The 15357-nt window shown below is 41.3% G+C and overlaps 1 protein-coding gene across 6 annotated transcripts in view; it reads left to right on the plus strand.

Annotated features, from left to right (window-relative positions):
- The window catches only part of LOC148019756 (Serine/Threonine-kinase), a 102463-nt gene extending 87776 nt beyond the window's left edge, over positions 1-14687 (plus strand). For all 6 annotated transcript variants that reach the window (XM_087699912.1, XM_087699918.1, XM_087699914.1 and 3 more), the window contains 4 exons: positions 4193-4315; positions 4546-4617; positions 13781-13858; positions 13945-14687. In XM_087699912.1, the coding sequence (XP_087556038.1) occupies positions 4193-4315; positions 4546-4617; positions 13781-13858; positions 13945-14136 (465 nt within the window). In that variant the 3' untranslated portion in view covers positions 14137-14687. The remainder of the gene's footprint in view (positions 1-4192; positions 4316-4545; positions 4618-13780; positions 13859-13944) is intronic.
- Positions 14688-15357: the final 670 nt, after the last annotated feature.

Here is a 15357-nt window from a genome sequence, read left to right on the forward strand (position 1 = left end):
AAAGTATAAATTTTCTCTCCTCAGCATTCTCTCACATCTCCCAACCTTTCTACAACCTTGCACCGAAGATTACAGCATTGAGATCACCAGAGGTTGAGAAATTTCGGATTTCTTTGCTGTAAACCTTAATCTGCATCAGAAATTAGGGTTTAGCAGTAGCCTTGGGAAGCGTGCCAAAAATTGGAAGCTCCAAGACTTGGATTCAACATGGCTGAAGTTGTTTTTAGCCTATTCAAGTGAAGAGAGCAGAAAATCATTGAATTTGGGGTATTTTCCATCTCCATCAAAGCAGATAAAGGCCAATTGATTGCCCGAATCAAGGGGGGCAAATCAGATTGAAGACTTGCTGGTTATTTTGAACAGCAAGGGGAGTTGGAATACCGAAAGGGATTGGGAGAATCTCATTGTACATCAACTTTTTATTCAATTAAGTTAAATAAATACCGAAAGGGGCGCCAGTTTTGGGGCCAACAGGGTGTCCAATGTCCAAGATTATATGGTAAAGTGTGCATTTCAGTTTTATGAATTTGTTAAATTGCTGTAATTAGTGCTTAATCGGGTATTTACCACCCTATCCGAGGAGGAAGGCTGGTTACAGGATGACATGATGATTGCAAGAAAGCATAAGAGTACTTTGAATGCTCTTAAAATGCAGCTAAGTTCAGCCTTCTCTATGAAAGATATGGGGGCAATTGAACACATTTTGAGCATGTGTATTAAAAGAGATAAGAGGGCAGCACTTGTTTCTCTCACAAGACAAGTACATCAATAAAGTACTTGACAGGTTTAATATGGCTGATGCAAAGCTGATTGCCCAAAGGATGATGCAGTTGCTAGTGCTATGAAGGGCAGCACTTGTTGTTTCTCTCACAAGACAAGTACATCAATAAAGTACTTGATAGGCTTAATATGGCTGATGCAAAGCTGATTGCCCAAAGGATCATATAGTTGCTAGTGCTATGAAGGGCATACCTTATGCATCAGCTTGTGGATCTTTGATGTATGCTGTGGTTGCAACTCGCCCAAACATTGCTCATGTAGTGGGAGTTGTTAGCAGATTCATGTCTAACCCTGGCAAGCCACATTGGAAAGAGTGAAATGTATTTTTAGATATTTAAAAGGTACACAAGAGAAGTGTATATACTATGGAAAGAGTACACTAGACTTGCAAGGATTCAATGATTCGGACATGGCAAGAGATCTTGATACTAGGAAATCTACCGGTGTGTGTGTCTTTACTTTGGCTGGTGGGGCTATCTCTTGGTGTTCAAGGTTGTAGAAAATTGTGGCATTGAGCATTAGAGAGGCTGAATATATTTCAGCCATAGAAGCTTCTAAGGAACCTATTTGGCTCGGCCATCTGGTCAAGGACTTCGGTCTTTCTTCATATACTCCAATGCTTGGTTGTGATAGTCAAAGTGCCATATGTCTGGCTAAGAATGCTATATTCCATGCATGTACCAAACACATAGATGGTCGGTACTGCTTTATACAACAGGTCTTGGAAGATGGTTTGGTCACATTGACTAAGATCAAAGCCCAAGATAACCCTGCACATGTTCTCACTAAGAGTCTTGCAAAGCCTCAACATGAGCATTGCATTCGATTAGTGGGAGTTGGTTAGCTCAAAGGTACTGCCTCGAGCCTTTAAGTGGGAGGTTGTTGGGTGTAAAGTCCCTTCGTCTCCATGTAAAGTTATACGGGTGTGAACTCACCCTTATTTGTTCCTAACATATAAATGCATTTTATTTTGTGTACTGTAACAATCTGGTATACTCATCTTGGGATTCTATCACTCTCACACCCAACAGTACTGCTCCACTTCTGACCCACGCTCCCGCAAATATTTTAAAACCATTGTCCAACTATGGTCTTGATTGCTACAAGAATCAATAATCCCCTCACTTTATCAATATGTTCGTGAATGCTAGTGGCATCAATATGCCAAAACCAGTCATTTTATAAAATGAGACATGTGGTGATGATGAAGCACGGTTCTTGTTTGCACTGTCTGCTATGTCAGCACCACTGCATGCTCCTGCAATACAATTTGGTTGCCCAAGTCATCATTGGTTGGCGTAGTTTGTTGTATGCCTTGAACTTGTTTGTCGCAAATTATATTCATTTCAGATCGCGACCTACCTGATCCTCGTGATCATCTGCCTGCAACTCAGGGCTCACCAGTATCATTACCTGTCACGAGCTGGACGCCCCCTTACAACCCTGCAACATCACTGCCTGCTTACCCTGCAGAAACGATGCCAGAACTGTCTGCAAGTCCTACTTCCTTGCTGCCATCTGATGCAGCATCCAGACCGTGTTGACCTCTGCTTGTTGATTATATACGCTAGCACTCCTGCTATTGTTTACCTGTTCCAGTTGACTCCAGATCTGCCGTTCCATCATCACCATGCCAAATGTCCCTTCTAGGCATTGGCCTGCATGTGCCTGTTTGCCATGTAGTCTCTGCCAGGCACCCACCCACCTGCCACGTCACATCTGTATTGGCCACATACAATCTAAGAGGTAAGGTTTTAAAAAAAAATAAAGCCTTAGTTAATCAAAGTTGAAACATTTTCTTTTAGGGACTGTTCTCATGCATTTGGGGCTTTTCCAAGTTTGAGCCCAAATTCTCAAACTTCCACTAGCAAAGTTTGGGGCTTTTCATGTTGGCACACATCTTCTCCATCAAATCGAAGCCTCCATTGAAGACCTGAAGACCGCTCTAAACAGCTCTAAAGCCACTCAGAGAGGTCTAGGATTGCACTGCCTAGCATGGGACAACAACGGCTGCACTAGAACGACTGTCATATCAAGGCTGAAGAACAGTCTCACCAGTATCAAAACAGCTTTGCCTTCACCATTGCTTCAGACCGCAGTCAACACCTAGGTAGCCATGACTAGTAGTAGAGGGTGATGGATGTGTTGATGGCAATCACAATCTGCCCAACACCTTTCATGCATTTCTTTTGTTTTTCTTGGGTTTTGTCATCTTTTCAACAAAATAATTAAATTTAGTATGGACATCTTTAATTCAGCCATTAATTTATTAAATCTAAGTGTCCAACCCAAAACTTTGGCTCATACCTAAATTTAGTAAGTTAAATGAAACTCTCTCAATAAGGTTCATTTAACTTGAACTAATGAAATGTGTCCATAAGGTTACGCGTTAATTAATACATTGTTAATTCATAGAACCTTAACAATTGAGGGACTGTCCCACGTCCATCATAGCTCATGCAATGTCCTAGACATGCCAAAAGAGAGTTCCAAAGGTAAATCACATGCTCTTGACACTTGGCTTGTCAATTACTTTGAAAGGTCCCAATTTTTTGGGTGCTCGGTTGAATGCAGCTTGCTGGACCTCTTCAATCTTATCTTCTAGATCTTGACGTAAACTTGTGTAAAGGTTGAGCTGAGAGTATTGCTGATTGGATGGCCATAAACAAACTCAGTTGGCAACCACTTTCTGGACTCTTACACTGAGTTAATGGCTTGCTCTGCAAGAGGCAGCCCCAATTTACCCTGCTGCTCTATGGGGAAGCAATGAACCATGGTTATGAAACTCTTCTTCATGCCTTCTTTCTATCAATTAGTCTTACAAGGAAGCCTTCTAAAAGTTTCGGGTGAAGTTGATATGCTTGTTAGAATAGTCTGTCTTATTCTATTGTATCTCTAACCATGAGCTTGTCAGAGTTTAAGGGACATTTGAGCGCCTAGGGCTTAGAGTTTCTTCTACTTAGTTTGTGACTGTGTCAGCTGTGTTTTTGTTGTTGTTACACCACACACTGCTGCATTCCAATGATTACACCTGTTTTGGCTGTAGCATGAGGCTTGTAATCAGCTTGCCAGTGATTGATGAGTCTTCTACTGTTCTAGCCTAATCAGTCACCTGCTGTTCCAGGCTCCCTAGTTGGTACTTGAGGTGTTCTTCTGCCTCCTCTCACTAGTGTGGCCTTTATAAAAATGTAGAGTATTACCCTAGTGCTGTGCAAGTGATCTGTTCATTACAGGTTTCTTTTAACCACATCAACTCCACTCTATTGAGATTTCTCATATTTCTGAGATCAGAGAGGTGGTGCTGTCTTGCATTTTCTGGTTTTCTGGTAGCAGGTTGGAGCCTCTTTTATTGAAGAAAAGAATTTACACTTCCTATTTGTTAAAAGTGATAAATGTATGGGGGGTTTTGCAGGTTAAGGCAGCCAAGAAACGTTGGGCAACAAAACATAAAGATAATGAAGTTGCAGTTTTTGATTGGTTCCTTGATTCTGTGCTCCCTGCCCACGTTGATGTTGGTATAACTCAAATTCATCTTGTAAGTTTGTGTTTGTGTATTGTACAGTCTGTCAGACCAGTAAGTGAAAACATGGAATCTTGTCTTTGTACATTTTCACACTAAGATCTGGCTTGAGAAGTGCATATCTTAAAAGCCTTTTACTTCTGGTTGATCTGGTTTGCCAGACTATAGAACCAGTCTTTTCCTCTTATTATTTAATCGCAGGGAAGGGATTTGAAAAACTTATGGCTTTCTTGCTAATGAACTAGGAGACTCTTCTTTCTAGGAGTGGCAATCTAGAGGAAATTCATGTTCCACTTCTTGTCAAGGCTGGATTACTGGTAAGTCAAGTATCTTCCTACTGTTGCTACGTGTAATCTAGAGGTGTGCAACTGGAAAGTACAAGATATAAATTCTTTCTGAGTCTAGTAATCTATGCCATGGAAGGAATCACACTGTTCTCAGATGAAAGCATGCAGAAGTTGTTCAACTGAGATGTTTATTAATAAAGTGCACAAGCTTTCTTAGTGACTGCATGGATGGCTAGTGTTGAAACAAGAATAGACTTCAGCTTTGGTTCTTATTATATGTAACAACGAGGCTTCCCATTAGTTATTCCTAAATGTGGCTTTGCTGGTGGATCCTTGAGTAGTTTTATTAAAAAACAAAATGCCACCAATAAAAAAATACTAGTCCAATTTCTTCTCTGTCATGGCAGGATAATTTCAAGAGATTTTGAGAACTTTAAAGATTTTTTATCTCACTTTAACATCTAAGATGTAAGACAAAAAAAAAACTACTTTCAACGTAAGTGTCATGTTGGGTATATTCAAACCTTGTTTGTTTTTCCAAACACACATCAAGTGTGTAAGTATGGTTGAACATTCCTAGTGAGTGTTTTGGTGTGTTCATATGTGCACTTACGGGTCAAGGTGTTAGGGATTGCATTCACTTGTGAAAAATGGTGTGCTACTTGTTGATCAATTGCCCCCCCTGAAAGAAAAATATTTCCTCATTTTCTTTTCTTTTCCGCAAATTGTATTACTTACTACGAACATAAAATACAAGTCACAAGAAAACTATGTATATGGCAAAGAGACTAAAGAGCTCACAGCATGGCAAGAAGCCAAATCATCCCTAGAAATGATTCCTGCATATTGCATGCTACTAAACTACCAATGTCGGAGATCTGCCAAGTGGCTGATATGATTATGCAATCTTGAATGGAAATAAAAAATGAACCCATTCTGGATAATCCAATTATGGCAGCAGCCCCAAAGGTGCAAAAAGTGGAAAACAATCATCACTGGTTGGACGGAGTTTGTCAGTTTGGGTTTGTCAAATGCCCAATCTCATGGATGCATGGATGTGGTGACGATATGTGTCTCCACATCTAAAATTGCTCTTTCCCCATTCTTTTAGGTGTACAGATGTGATCCCAAGAAATCAAAATAATGCTAGAATATGTAGAGTCCTTCTAGAGCATGAAACAAATAGATTGTGTGATTTCTGGCAAGTGGGTCTTCGACCAAGGTAACAATGGCAAGTAATCCGAAATCATGGGCATCATGATTGTCTAAGCAACCTTTGGATGCACATGGAAAGGTCATGCAAGTGATTTCCAATAGATGAATTTGTCAGCAATGAGAGTGGATATTCAATCAAGCAATTTCTTAGACAAAGCTTGCACCCGTAAGGGATATCCCAAGTGTCTTGTAATACTACCATATGCTACCACTTCCTCTCTACCATTCCAAGCTAGCAAATCCCGTTCTATGCCACTGATGAGAGCTGATTTGGTGGTGTTAATATGCAGCCCTGAAGCCAATGCAGATCAGTCCCATATATCCATGGGTTTGCGAATGCTGTCCTTATCAGCTTTCAAGAACATAAATATAACACCTACCAAGGCTTGTGACAAACTAGTTGTTGTTGAGAAGAAAGGGACAAGCCTACCACGTCACCATTTGCAGCCAAATTGGATAACATGGTCAAAATAGGATGTGTTGCAAGAGCAAAGATCAAAGAACTTAGAGGGCATCCTTGTTTGATAGATGTGGAGAGAATGAATGGCTCTGTAACACCTCCATTGAGCTTAACCCTTGAAGAAGAGCCCTTATTGATAGTGTAGATTAAATGAGATATTCTAGGTCCAAAACCAATCTTCTACATGAGTTGGGCAGAAAAGACCATTCAAAATGATTAAAAGCTTTCTCTAAATCCAACTGAATCATTACTATCTCTTGGTTTATATGTTGGGCATAATCCATCCCCATTTGCACATTCAAAATATCATGTAGAATATTTGCCCCCTTGATAAACCCATATTGAGTAGAGTGCGCTATATTAGGAAGGTTTATGCAGTGTACTAGCCAACACCTTTGCAAAAATCTTATTCATGTTGCCCATTAAGGAAGTAGGTCACCCATCTTTAAGAGAGAAAGGCAAAGGCACCTTCTGTAGTAATTTAGTAACACCCTTTTTCCAAGAAATATGCATAATCCCGGTTTTCCAGAATTCTTGGCAATTCATGGTCGAGTGTGAGGCCAGCATCTCTCTCTCCATGTGTGTAATCATGCATGAGATTATTCACACTAGCAAGCATATACTGAAGAGTCTGATCAGTCTGCAAAGAAGGGGTATACACGGCCTGCTGGGACATGTCACACCTTGGTACTTGTCCCCTTGCTCCTGCAAAGGAGGGCAACTGCCCTGCTCCGGGGGTTCCAAAACAGTCATATTTGTAGGTTCTTTCACTATCTTACAACGTTTGCCCATGTCATTGGCTTCAGCATCTTCAGGGATGTCCTCAGCCCGGGACTCCTCATCCGAATCCAAATCTTCTTTACCTTTTACCCTAGCCTAGTGTTGATCCAGGAAATCCATATTGATGCCACAAGAGGTCTCCAACACACACACACACACACACACGCTCTCACACACACACACACACACACACACACACTCTCTCTCTCTCTCTCTCTCTCTCTCTCTCTCTCTCTCTCTCTAAAGCTAGGTCACACGTCTGCAGGTCTGTAATTCACACAGGCTAGACAGAAGTATTCTCTGCTTTGCATGTTTGATTTTCCAGCAGGCTGCAATCTTTCTGCCTCTCTCTCTCCCTGAGATCTGTCGCTGCAGACTGGTTGTCGCTGTGCTGCAGATCTGTTTGAGTCTGCCTGCTGGTTTGGGCATGCACAAGGCTGCACACCTGTGTGAACTGGAAGCAAAGGAAGGTAGAGATAGCATGCTGCAGGTTTCCACCTACACAGGACTGCATGCCTGTCTGAACTGAAGGCGATGGAGCACAGGACTGCATGCCGGTCTGAACTGAAGTGGAAGAGGGTGGTGATAGCATGCTGTAGGTTTGCATCTGCCTCACCTCTCTCTCTGTTGAGCTCAGAGATGGCGTGAGGATTGAGACACGCAGTGCTTGCTAACAGCACAGAGAGAGAGACAGAGAGAGTGCAGAGTAGAGAGAGAAGAGTGAACACGACTTGTGGGTACAATCACGAGTGTACCTCTTTAGGTTTATATATATATATATACGTATATATATATATATATATATATATATGTATATATATATATATATATATATGAAAGTACAAATGTGCTAAGGGTGTATTCACGCCCGTGCACATGTAAAAGGCACGATGGCCCTTTATTCCCAACAACCTCCCACCTAAAGGCAATGTGCCTAAAGAGGAGAAAAGAATCAGCTAAGCCTAGGTATGTACAAAGCTGCAATACATATATCTATCCAACTCCCATTATCTGTTGGCAATGAGCAAACCCCTCTGATGGAAGACCCTTCGTGAGAAGGTCTGTAGGATTATCATCTGTATGCACTTTGACAAGCTCAATGCTCTTGTTGTCAAGTACATCTCTAATGAAGTGGTACTTCACCTGTATGTGCTTTATATTTGCATGAAAGATAGGATTCCATGCTAGCATGATAGCACTCTAACTATCACAGTGGAGAACAGGTAACTCTGTAATGCCAAGCTCTCCCACCGAACGTGAAAGCCATAAAGCCTCCTTGCATGCCTAAGTGGCAGCTGGATACTCTGTCTATGTAGTAGACAATGCAACACACTTTTGTAGCCTAGAGATCCAAGAGACTGCTCCTCCTGTGAAGGTAAACACATACCCAAAACTGAACTTTTTGCAATCCGCATGACGAGCATAGTCTGCATCCGTAAAGCCAACAACAGATGCCTTCTGCTTTCCAAAGCAGATGCACAACCTCTTTGTGCCTTTGAGGTATCTCATAATACATGTCACTGCTTCCCAATGCTTTTTACTAGGGTTTGCCATGTATCTGCTAACCACTCCCAATGCAAAGGCAATGTCAGGACATGTAGTAATCATACCATACATCAAACTGTCAATAGCTGAAGCATATGATATCTTGGCCATTTCAGCCTTGTCATTATCAGATGTAGGGCTGTCCTCTGCACCGAGTTTCACATATGGAGGCAATGGAATCCCAATTGTTTTCCCCCCTCCATATTGAAACACTGCAAAACCTTGAAGATATACTCCTGCTGAGATAGATAGAGTGATCCTTTTGATCTATCTCTGAGTATTCGCATACCAAGAATGTGATTTGCATCACCAAGATCCTTCATGTCAAAGCTACCATGAAAACTTTACTTCAGTGAGTCCAAGGTATGAGTATCCCTGCCAGCAATCAGCATGTCATCAACATACGGAACCAAGATAATCAAGTTACCATCCGCTACCTTCTTGGTATACAAGCAGTGATCCACATGACTTCTATGGAAACCTTGAGACTACATAAATGTATCAAACTTATGATACCATTCTCTTGGTGCTTGTTTCAGCCCATTCAAACTCCTTTTGAGTTTACATACCATCTTCTCTTTCCCTTTTTCCATATGGCATAAACCCTTCAGGCTGTTGCATATGTATGTCTTCATGCAGATCGCCATGTAAGAATGCAATCTTTACATCCATCTGTATGAGCTCCATATCTTTAGCTGCAACCAAGCCCGAAATGGTTCTCAATGTAATCATCTTGATTACAGGAGAGAATATCTCATTAAAGTCAACTCCATATTCCTGCTTGTACCCCTTCGTAACCAATCTTGCTTTGTACTTTGGTGAGGAACCAAAAGTGACCTTCATTTTGTAAACCCATTTGCATGGAAGGGTTTTCTACCCTTTAGGCAAGTGTACCAAGTCCCAAGTGCTATTTTTCTCAAGAGATTCTATTCTAACAACATGGCTTTATACCATTTCTTGTTAACCTGTCTGTCCATTGCTTCCTTGAAGCAAGACGGTTCACCACAGTTTGTTAGCATGACATAATCAGCCACATTGTTTGCACCAGGAATGAATCTATCAGGTTATCTAGTAGCCTTAGACGATCTCCTAACCCAATGATTATTGTTTGCTGGCTATTGAGCATTTTCAGCTTGTTGTCCTGGCATTTTAGCCTACAAATTAGCATTAATAGCTTGCTGTCCTGGTTGTTCGTGCACATCCAGTGGCTCATTATTATGGCAATAGCTAGCTGATCATTTCCAGCATTATTTTTTGCATTTGCAAGTTCATTTACAGCAGGTATTTCCTACTGTACAGCGGGCACATTTTGCTGTCCAAAAGGTATTTCTTCTCGGAATACAACCCTACGGACCTCCTTAGTCTTTTCAGACCGTTTATGCATGCGATCTTCTCAAAAGATAACATCATTGTTGCATACTACTTTCCTTTTCTCGGAATTCCATAATCTATACCCCATTTCTCGTTCATCGCCATATCCTAAGAAAATACATTTACATGACTTTGGCTCAAGTTTGTTGCGTTTTTCCTTACGTATGTGCACAAATGCTTCGCAGCCAAATACTTTCAAGTGTGCATACGAAGGTGGCTTGCCCGACCATGCTTCTTGGGGAACTCCCCTCCTAAAGATCTGTTTGGTGACCAATTAATCAAGTGTACGGCTGTCATAACAGCCTCTGTCCAAAAACCATGCGGTAATGTAACATGAGACAGCATCGTACGGACCTTATCCTGTATGGTCCGATTCATACACTCTGCAACTCCATTTTGAGGTGGATTATGAGGGGCGATGAGCTCCCTCTTTATCCCTTTGTTGTCACAGAGTGCCTGAAAGGCCTTGGATGCATATTCCCTACCATTGTCAAAGCAAAGACACTTAAGTTATTAGTTTGATTTTCAACCAATGCCAAGAATTTTTTAAACTTGTCAAACACTTCATCCTTGCTACAAATAGGATAAACCCATACCTTCCGTGCAGCATCATCGACAAAGGTAACAAAATATTTCTTTTCCCCCTAAAGATAATCCTAGCATCTGATATACATCGGAATGTACTAACTCTAGAGGAGAAGATTTCAACGAAATATATTTTTTATGAGACGTCTGTGCATGTTTACCATAAACACAATGATCACAATGCTCAAAATCAGCATAACGAAGACAAGGCAAGTAACCCAAACGAGAAAGCGCTTTCATTCCAATTTGACTCATATGTCCCAACCGGCCATGCCACAAAGAAACACTTGGCTGCTGGGTCACGGCAACAACATGATCACTCACACTAGATATATGGAGAGGATATGGAGAGGATACAAGGTATCACTTTCGCAACCTCTAGCAATCACTCTAGATCCCTTACAGATCTTCCATTTTCCATCACCAAAGGTGGTATGAAATCCATCATCATCTAGCTGTCCTGTGCTAATCAAGCTTTTCTCTTGAGCTGAGGTACATGCTATACATGGTGAAGTGTGAAGACAAAACCATGTTGAAACTGCAACTGCAACTACATACTACCAATACCTGCAATGTCACATGCATCGTTGTTCCCAAGATGGACAACACCATGTTGACCCCCCGTATAGTCAGAGAACCACTCACGATGAGGGGTGACATGAAAGGAAGCACTTGAATGGATTCTAAGTATGCATGTTATCATTTGTATCTACAAGTAAAGCATATGCACTAAAGTGTGAAGAGACCAAGAGTACGTCATTCCCACTATCACTGTCATGAGTGACTACATTCACCTCTTCAATTTTGACACTGCTCTTTTTAGGCTGACTCTCTTTTTTCTCTTTCTTGCTATCATCGGTCTTCTTGCCCTTTCCTTTCTCTTTCTTCCATTTGTAGCAGTCACATTTAAAGTGACCCTTCTTGCCACAATGATGGCATTCAATATCCTTGCCACGTGATTTACTGCATCCCTCGCTATTAGATTTGCCTTTCTGCTGTGATATGCCCCTAGTATGCAAAGCACTGGAAGACTTACTGGATGCATTGTTCTGCCGATTCATTTCTTCCATGAGTAGAGCACTCTCTACATCAGCATACAAAAGAATTACATTAGAATTGCTCATAGCAGTCCTGAATGTATCCCAACTCTCTAGCAGAGTACAAAGCAAGAACGTAGCCTTAAATTCTTTATCAATCAAGAACTCAAGGCAACCAGTTGGCTGAAAATGGAGTTAAACTCACTCAAGTAAGTAGACATTGCTGTACCCTCTTTCATACACAAATCCAGAAGCTTTTTCAGCCAATACACTTTGCTTGTGGCACTCTTTTGTGCATACAATTCTTCCAGTCGAGTCCAAATAGCATATGCAAAATCCAAACCTTCAATGTTAAACAACAAGGCATAAGAAATCGATAGCTCGATGGTTGAGCATGCAAGCTCATTTAACTCATCCCAATCTTCTTGTTCCATGTTTGTGGGCTTTGCCTCTTTGGTCTTAATCGGCTTTGCCTGCTTCTTTTGCAATAGGATTTGTAGCATTGTTTTTGCCAAACTACAAAGTTATGTGCTCCTTCAAGCTTCTTAATGTGCATGAGATTAGTGTTGTCACTGCTGCCAGCCATGATTTTCAGCCCAAATGTAACAAAAATTTTCAACAAATGCAGGCCTAAACTGTCACACAAGTGACCAAGGTACAAACAAGTACCAACAGCAATAAATGACCACGTAGAAGCAGAAATTTCAGATCTGTAAGTAAATTTTCAGAAGCACCAAAAAACATCAACCATACATCTGCATTGTCTCTGGCATGCATGGAACTGGGCAATTTTGCCAAAATAGAGCAATTTCAGCAAAACCTGCAAATTTTTCTAAGTGCTAAGTGTCCAAATTGCATGGAATTAAATCTGCATTTACATAAAATGACCAAATGGCACACAAATTTTGCCCAAACAACAAAAGCCCCAAATTGCACAGGGTCCAATGTGCATCAATGTCAAGAAATTGGGTAAATTTCAGCTCAATTTTGCATGTACATGAAAAAACCCCAAATGTCAAAGGCAAAATGTCACAGATTCTTGCAATTTCTATGAGATAAATTGTCTTGTCTTGCATCACAATCCCCAAATCCAGGAAAAGCCCCAAATCTCTGGGCCAAGATTGCACAAAAAATGGAGACTCTGCTTATGCACGCGAACGCCTGGCAAGGGGAGAAGGAAAAATTCCAGGAATTTGACAGAAAAATGACGAGAAAAAAAAAGGTCACGTCCGGCGCCTGTCCACATCCATCGTCAACGCTTGCTGCCTGTCAGCACGATGCAAGTACAAGGCAGTAAGGGTATGTCTCAGCAGGAGGATGGGCAGGTAAACACAGGAAATATAGCACACAGGCTGCACACAGATCAGATAGGCAGTGCTAAAGGCTAGTACAAAGGCAACAGCCTCTCTCTCTATCTCTCCCCCTTCCCGCACAAGAGTGAATCACACTTAGCAGTGAATGTGTGACAAATGTCTTATCTGCCATCATCTTTATGTATCACAGTAAGAAACTAATTCGGCTCCTGAAATTGGAAACAGTTGGGGCTAGCAAAAGGCAAACAGACCCTGCAGTTCTTAATGAGCCAACCACCCAAAATTTATGTGGTTGAATCCAATGAGCACACATTTTGTGTATACATCATCCTATCAGATAGGTCATCACTTTTCTTTAGTTTTTTGGTTAATGGATGGGTTGGCTCAAAGTTTCCAGGTGTTAGCAGAGCCACAGAATGGAAAAGATAAAGATGGTGATCCACAGCCTGAGCCAGGCATTTCAGCAGCCCTTGTGTCTCATTGCAAATCTGCACAGCAGACATCTAGTTCGGTGCCATACTTGTGCCTCTTGTGGTTCACGGAGAGAATTTCTTGTCTTTTAGAATGGATTGGTTTGGCAAGGGACATTTTGATTTTGTGGGCCTTCCAACAGACTCATTTAAGGTGCACAGATATCAGTATCCAAGATGCTGTTTGTTCTGTAATTTTATTTTGCTTTTAAGATGTTTTTTCTTTTGCTTTTAATATGGCTGCATACATGGATGTAATCTTTTGTGGGTTCTATCTCCAGTCAGGGTTTTCACTTGTAATACAACTTCATTACAGTGAGAGTATCTGTACAAGATTTAGCAGACTTATGACTGGTTTGTGTTAACATGAATATATGTAAGAAAGCACACTTAAGTGAGTTTCAATTATGGATGCAGGTTCGACAGCTGATAGATGATAAGTCATATTGGTTTGCCATTCCAAATGTGGGATTCTTGTTGAAAAGTTTGACACAGGCAAGGTCTTTTGGGATGTGTGTGAAGTTCCTTTTGTCAATGCATGTTAAAGAATTGACAGTTTTGTGTGGAATCTTTGTCTTTAGGGGCGAAAAGAGCTACTCTCTCTGTTGAATAGGCGCAGATACAAGGAGATGTTGCTATCTGCGTTGGAGAAAAAGAGGCTACGCACCTCACTGCTGGACATGCGGTTTCATATTCGTGATTTGCTTGGCTCTGGGAAACTTTGCCTTGTGCACACGCCTGCTGGCCTCCTTGTCAGAATGCCCAAGGATTGACTTGTGGCATCTCTCAAAGCATGGTGTCCGTATTTGTCGTTCATTGTTTTAAAGTACGATGACTGCAGGCTCCTTTCAGCTACAAAGACTTGGAAGCCTTACACATGCAGATTGTTTCCAGGGAATGACAGAAAAAGCTTCGACTTACACTCAAATAATGAGGTCGTACTCACAAGGTCACTGTTGTGGATGTGAGGAACAGACGCAGCAAGATAAGAGGCTTAAAAATGAGTACGTAATGGAGCGACAGTGATCTAATGCACTGCTACTCTCTCACAGCTGGCCTCTGATTGTTCCATATTCATTTTTATTGTTGTCGCTCTGATAGCTTGTGGAGCATAGGCCACTGACTGCAGCTGTCTTACAGCTGGCCTCTGATTGTTCCATATTCATTTTCATTGTTGTCACTCTGATAGCTTGTCATTGAGTGGAGCGTAGGCCACTGATTGCATGTGAAAGGAGAGGAACGGGAGCATATTAATGCATGCAATTATGGAGCCTCCTCAGTTAAGCTGTGTTGCAAGAACAACCGTTTGATTAACTAGTTTTAACTTGATCCACTAATATCACCTTAATTTGATTGGAAATGGTCCTAAGGCATACAATACATGAATGTTATTATTCGATAAGGTTACAATCATTGTAATTACCCAAGCATACATGTGAAGGTGATTGCCCTATTTAATAGTTGGGAATGGAGTTGATCATGAGTATATTATTGTTCCAAAGCATCAACTACATGAAAATGAGTAAAAACCTAGTTGTCTTGGTTAGAATCAAGCTTTTTAGGTTCCCTTTTTCTTTATGTGTCTTTTGGGTATAAGTTCTAGTTAGTTTTGTATTTTAGAGGTCCAATTAGTTCTAATTTCCTCATTGTACTAAAGTGGCATTCTTTGTAGAGGAAAATTACCTCTTCTTTTGGTCGTGTGTCAAGGTCAAAGTCTCTTAGGTATCCTCATAACTCGACATGACTATGTGTTGTTGCTGCTATTTGATATGCCAACTCAGCCATTCCTCCCAACCACCATATTTGTATCGCACACCCACCTTTCCTCTGCCATCATGGTGAGCGCCATGACTTGCATGGTTGTCCTCTTGCATCCACCCTTGTGATAGCTACAAAATTGTGTTCCCTCTCACCTCCTAGATCCATTGCTAGTCCACTCTTGCCTTCCACCCTACTTCATCACCACCCATGTAGCTTGCCAAGGGTGCCATCCA

The sequence above is a fragment of the Lygodium microphyllum genome, chromosome 19 (assembly GCF_053477565.2).
Source record: "Lygodium microphyllum isolate KBCC chromosome 19, Lygodium_microphyllum_v1.1.10, whole genome shotgun sequence".
NCBI classification, from domain to species: Eukaryota; Viridiplantae; Streptophyta; class Polypodiopsida; order Schizaeales; family Lygodiaceae; genus Lygodium; species Lygodium microphyllum.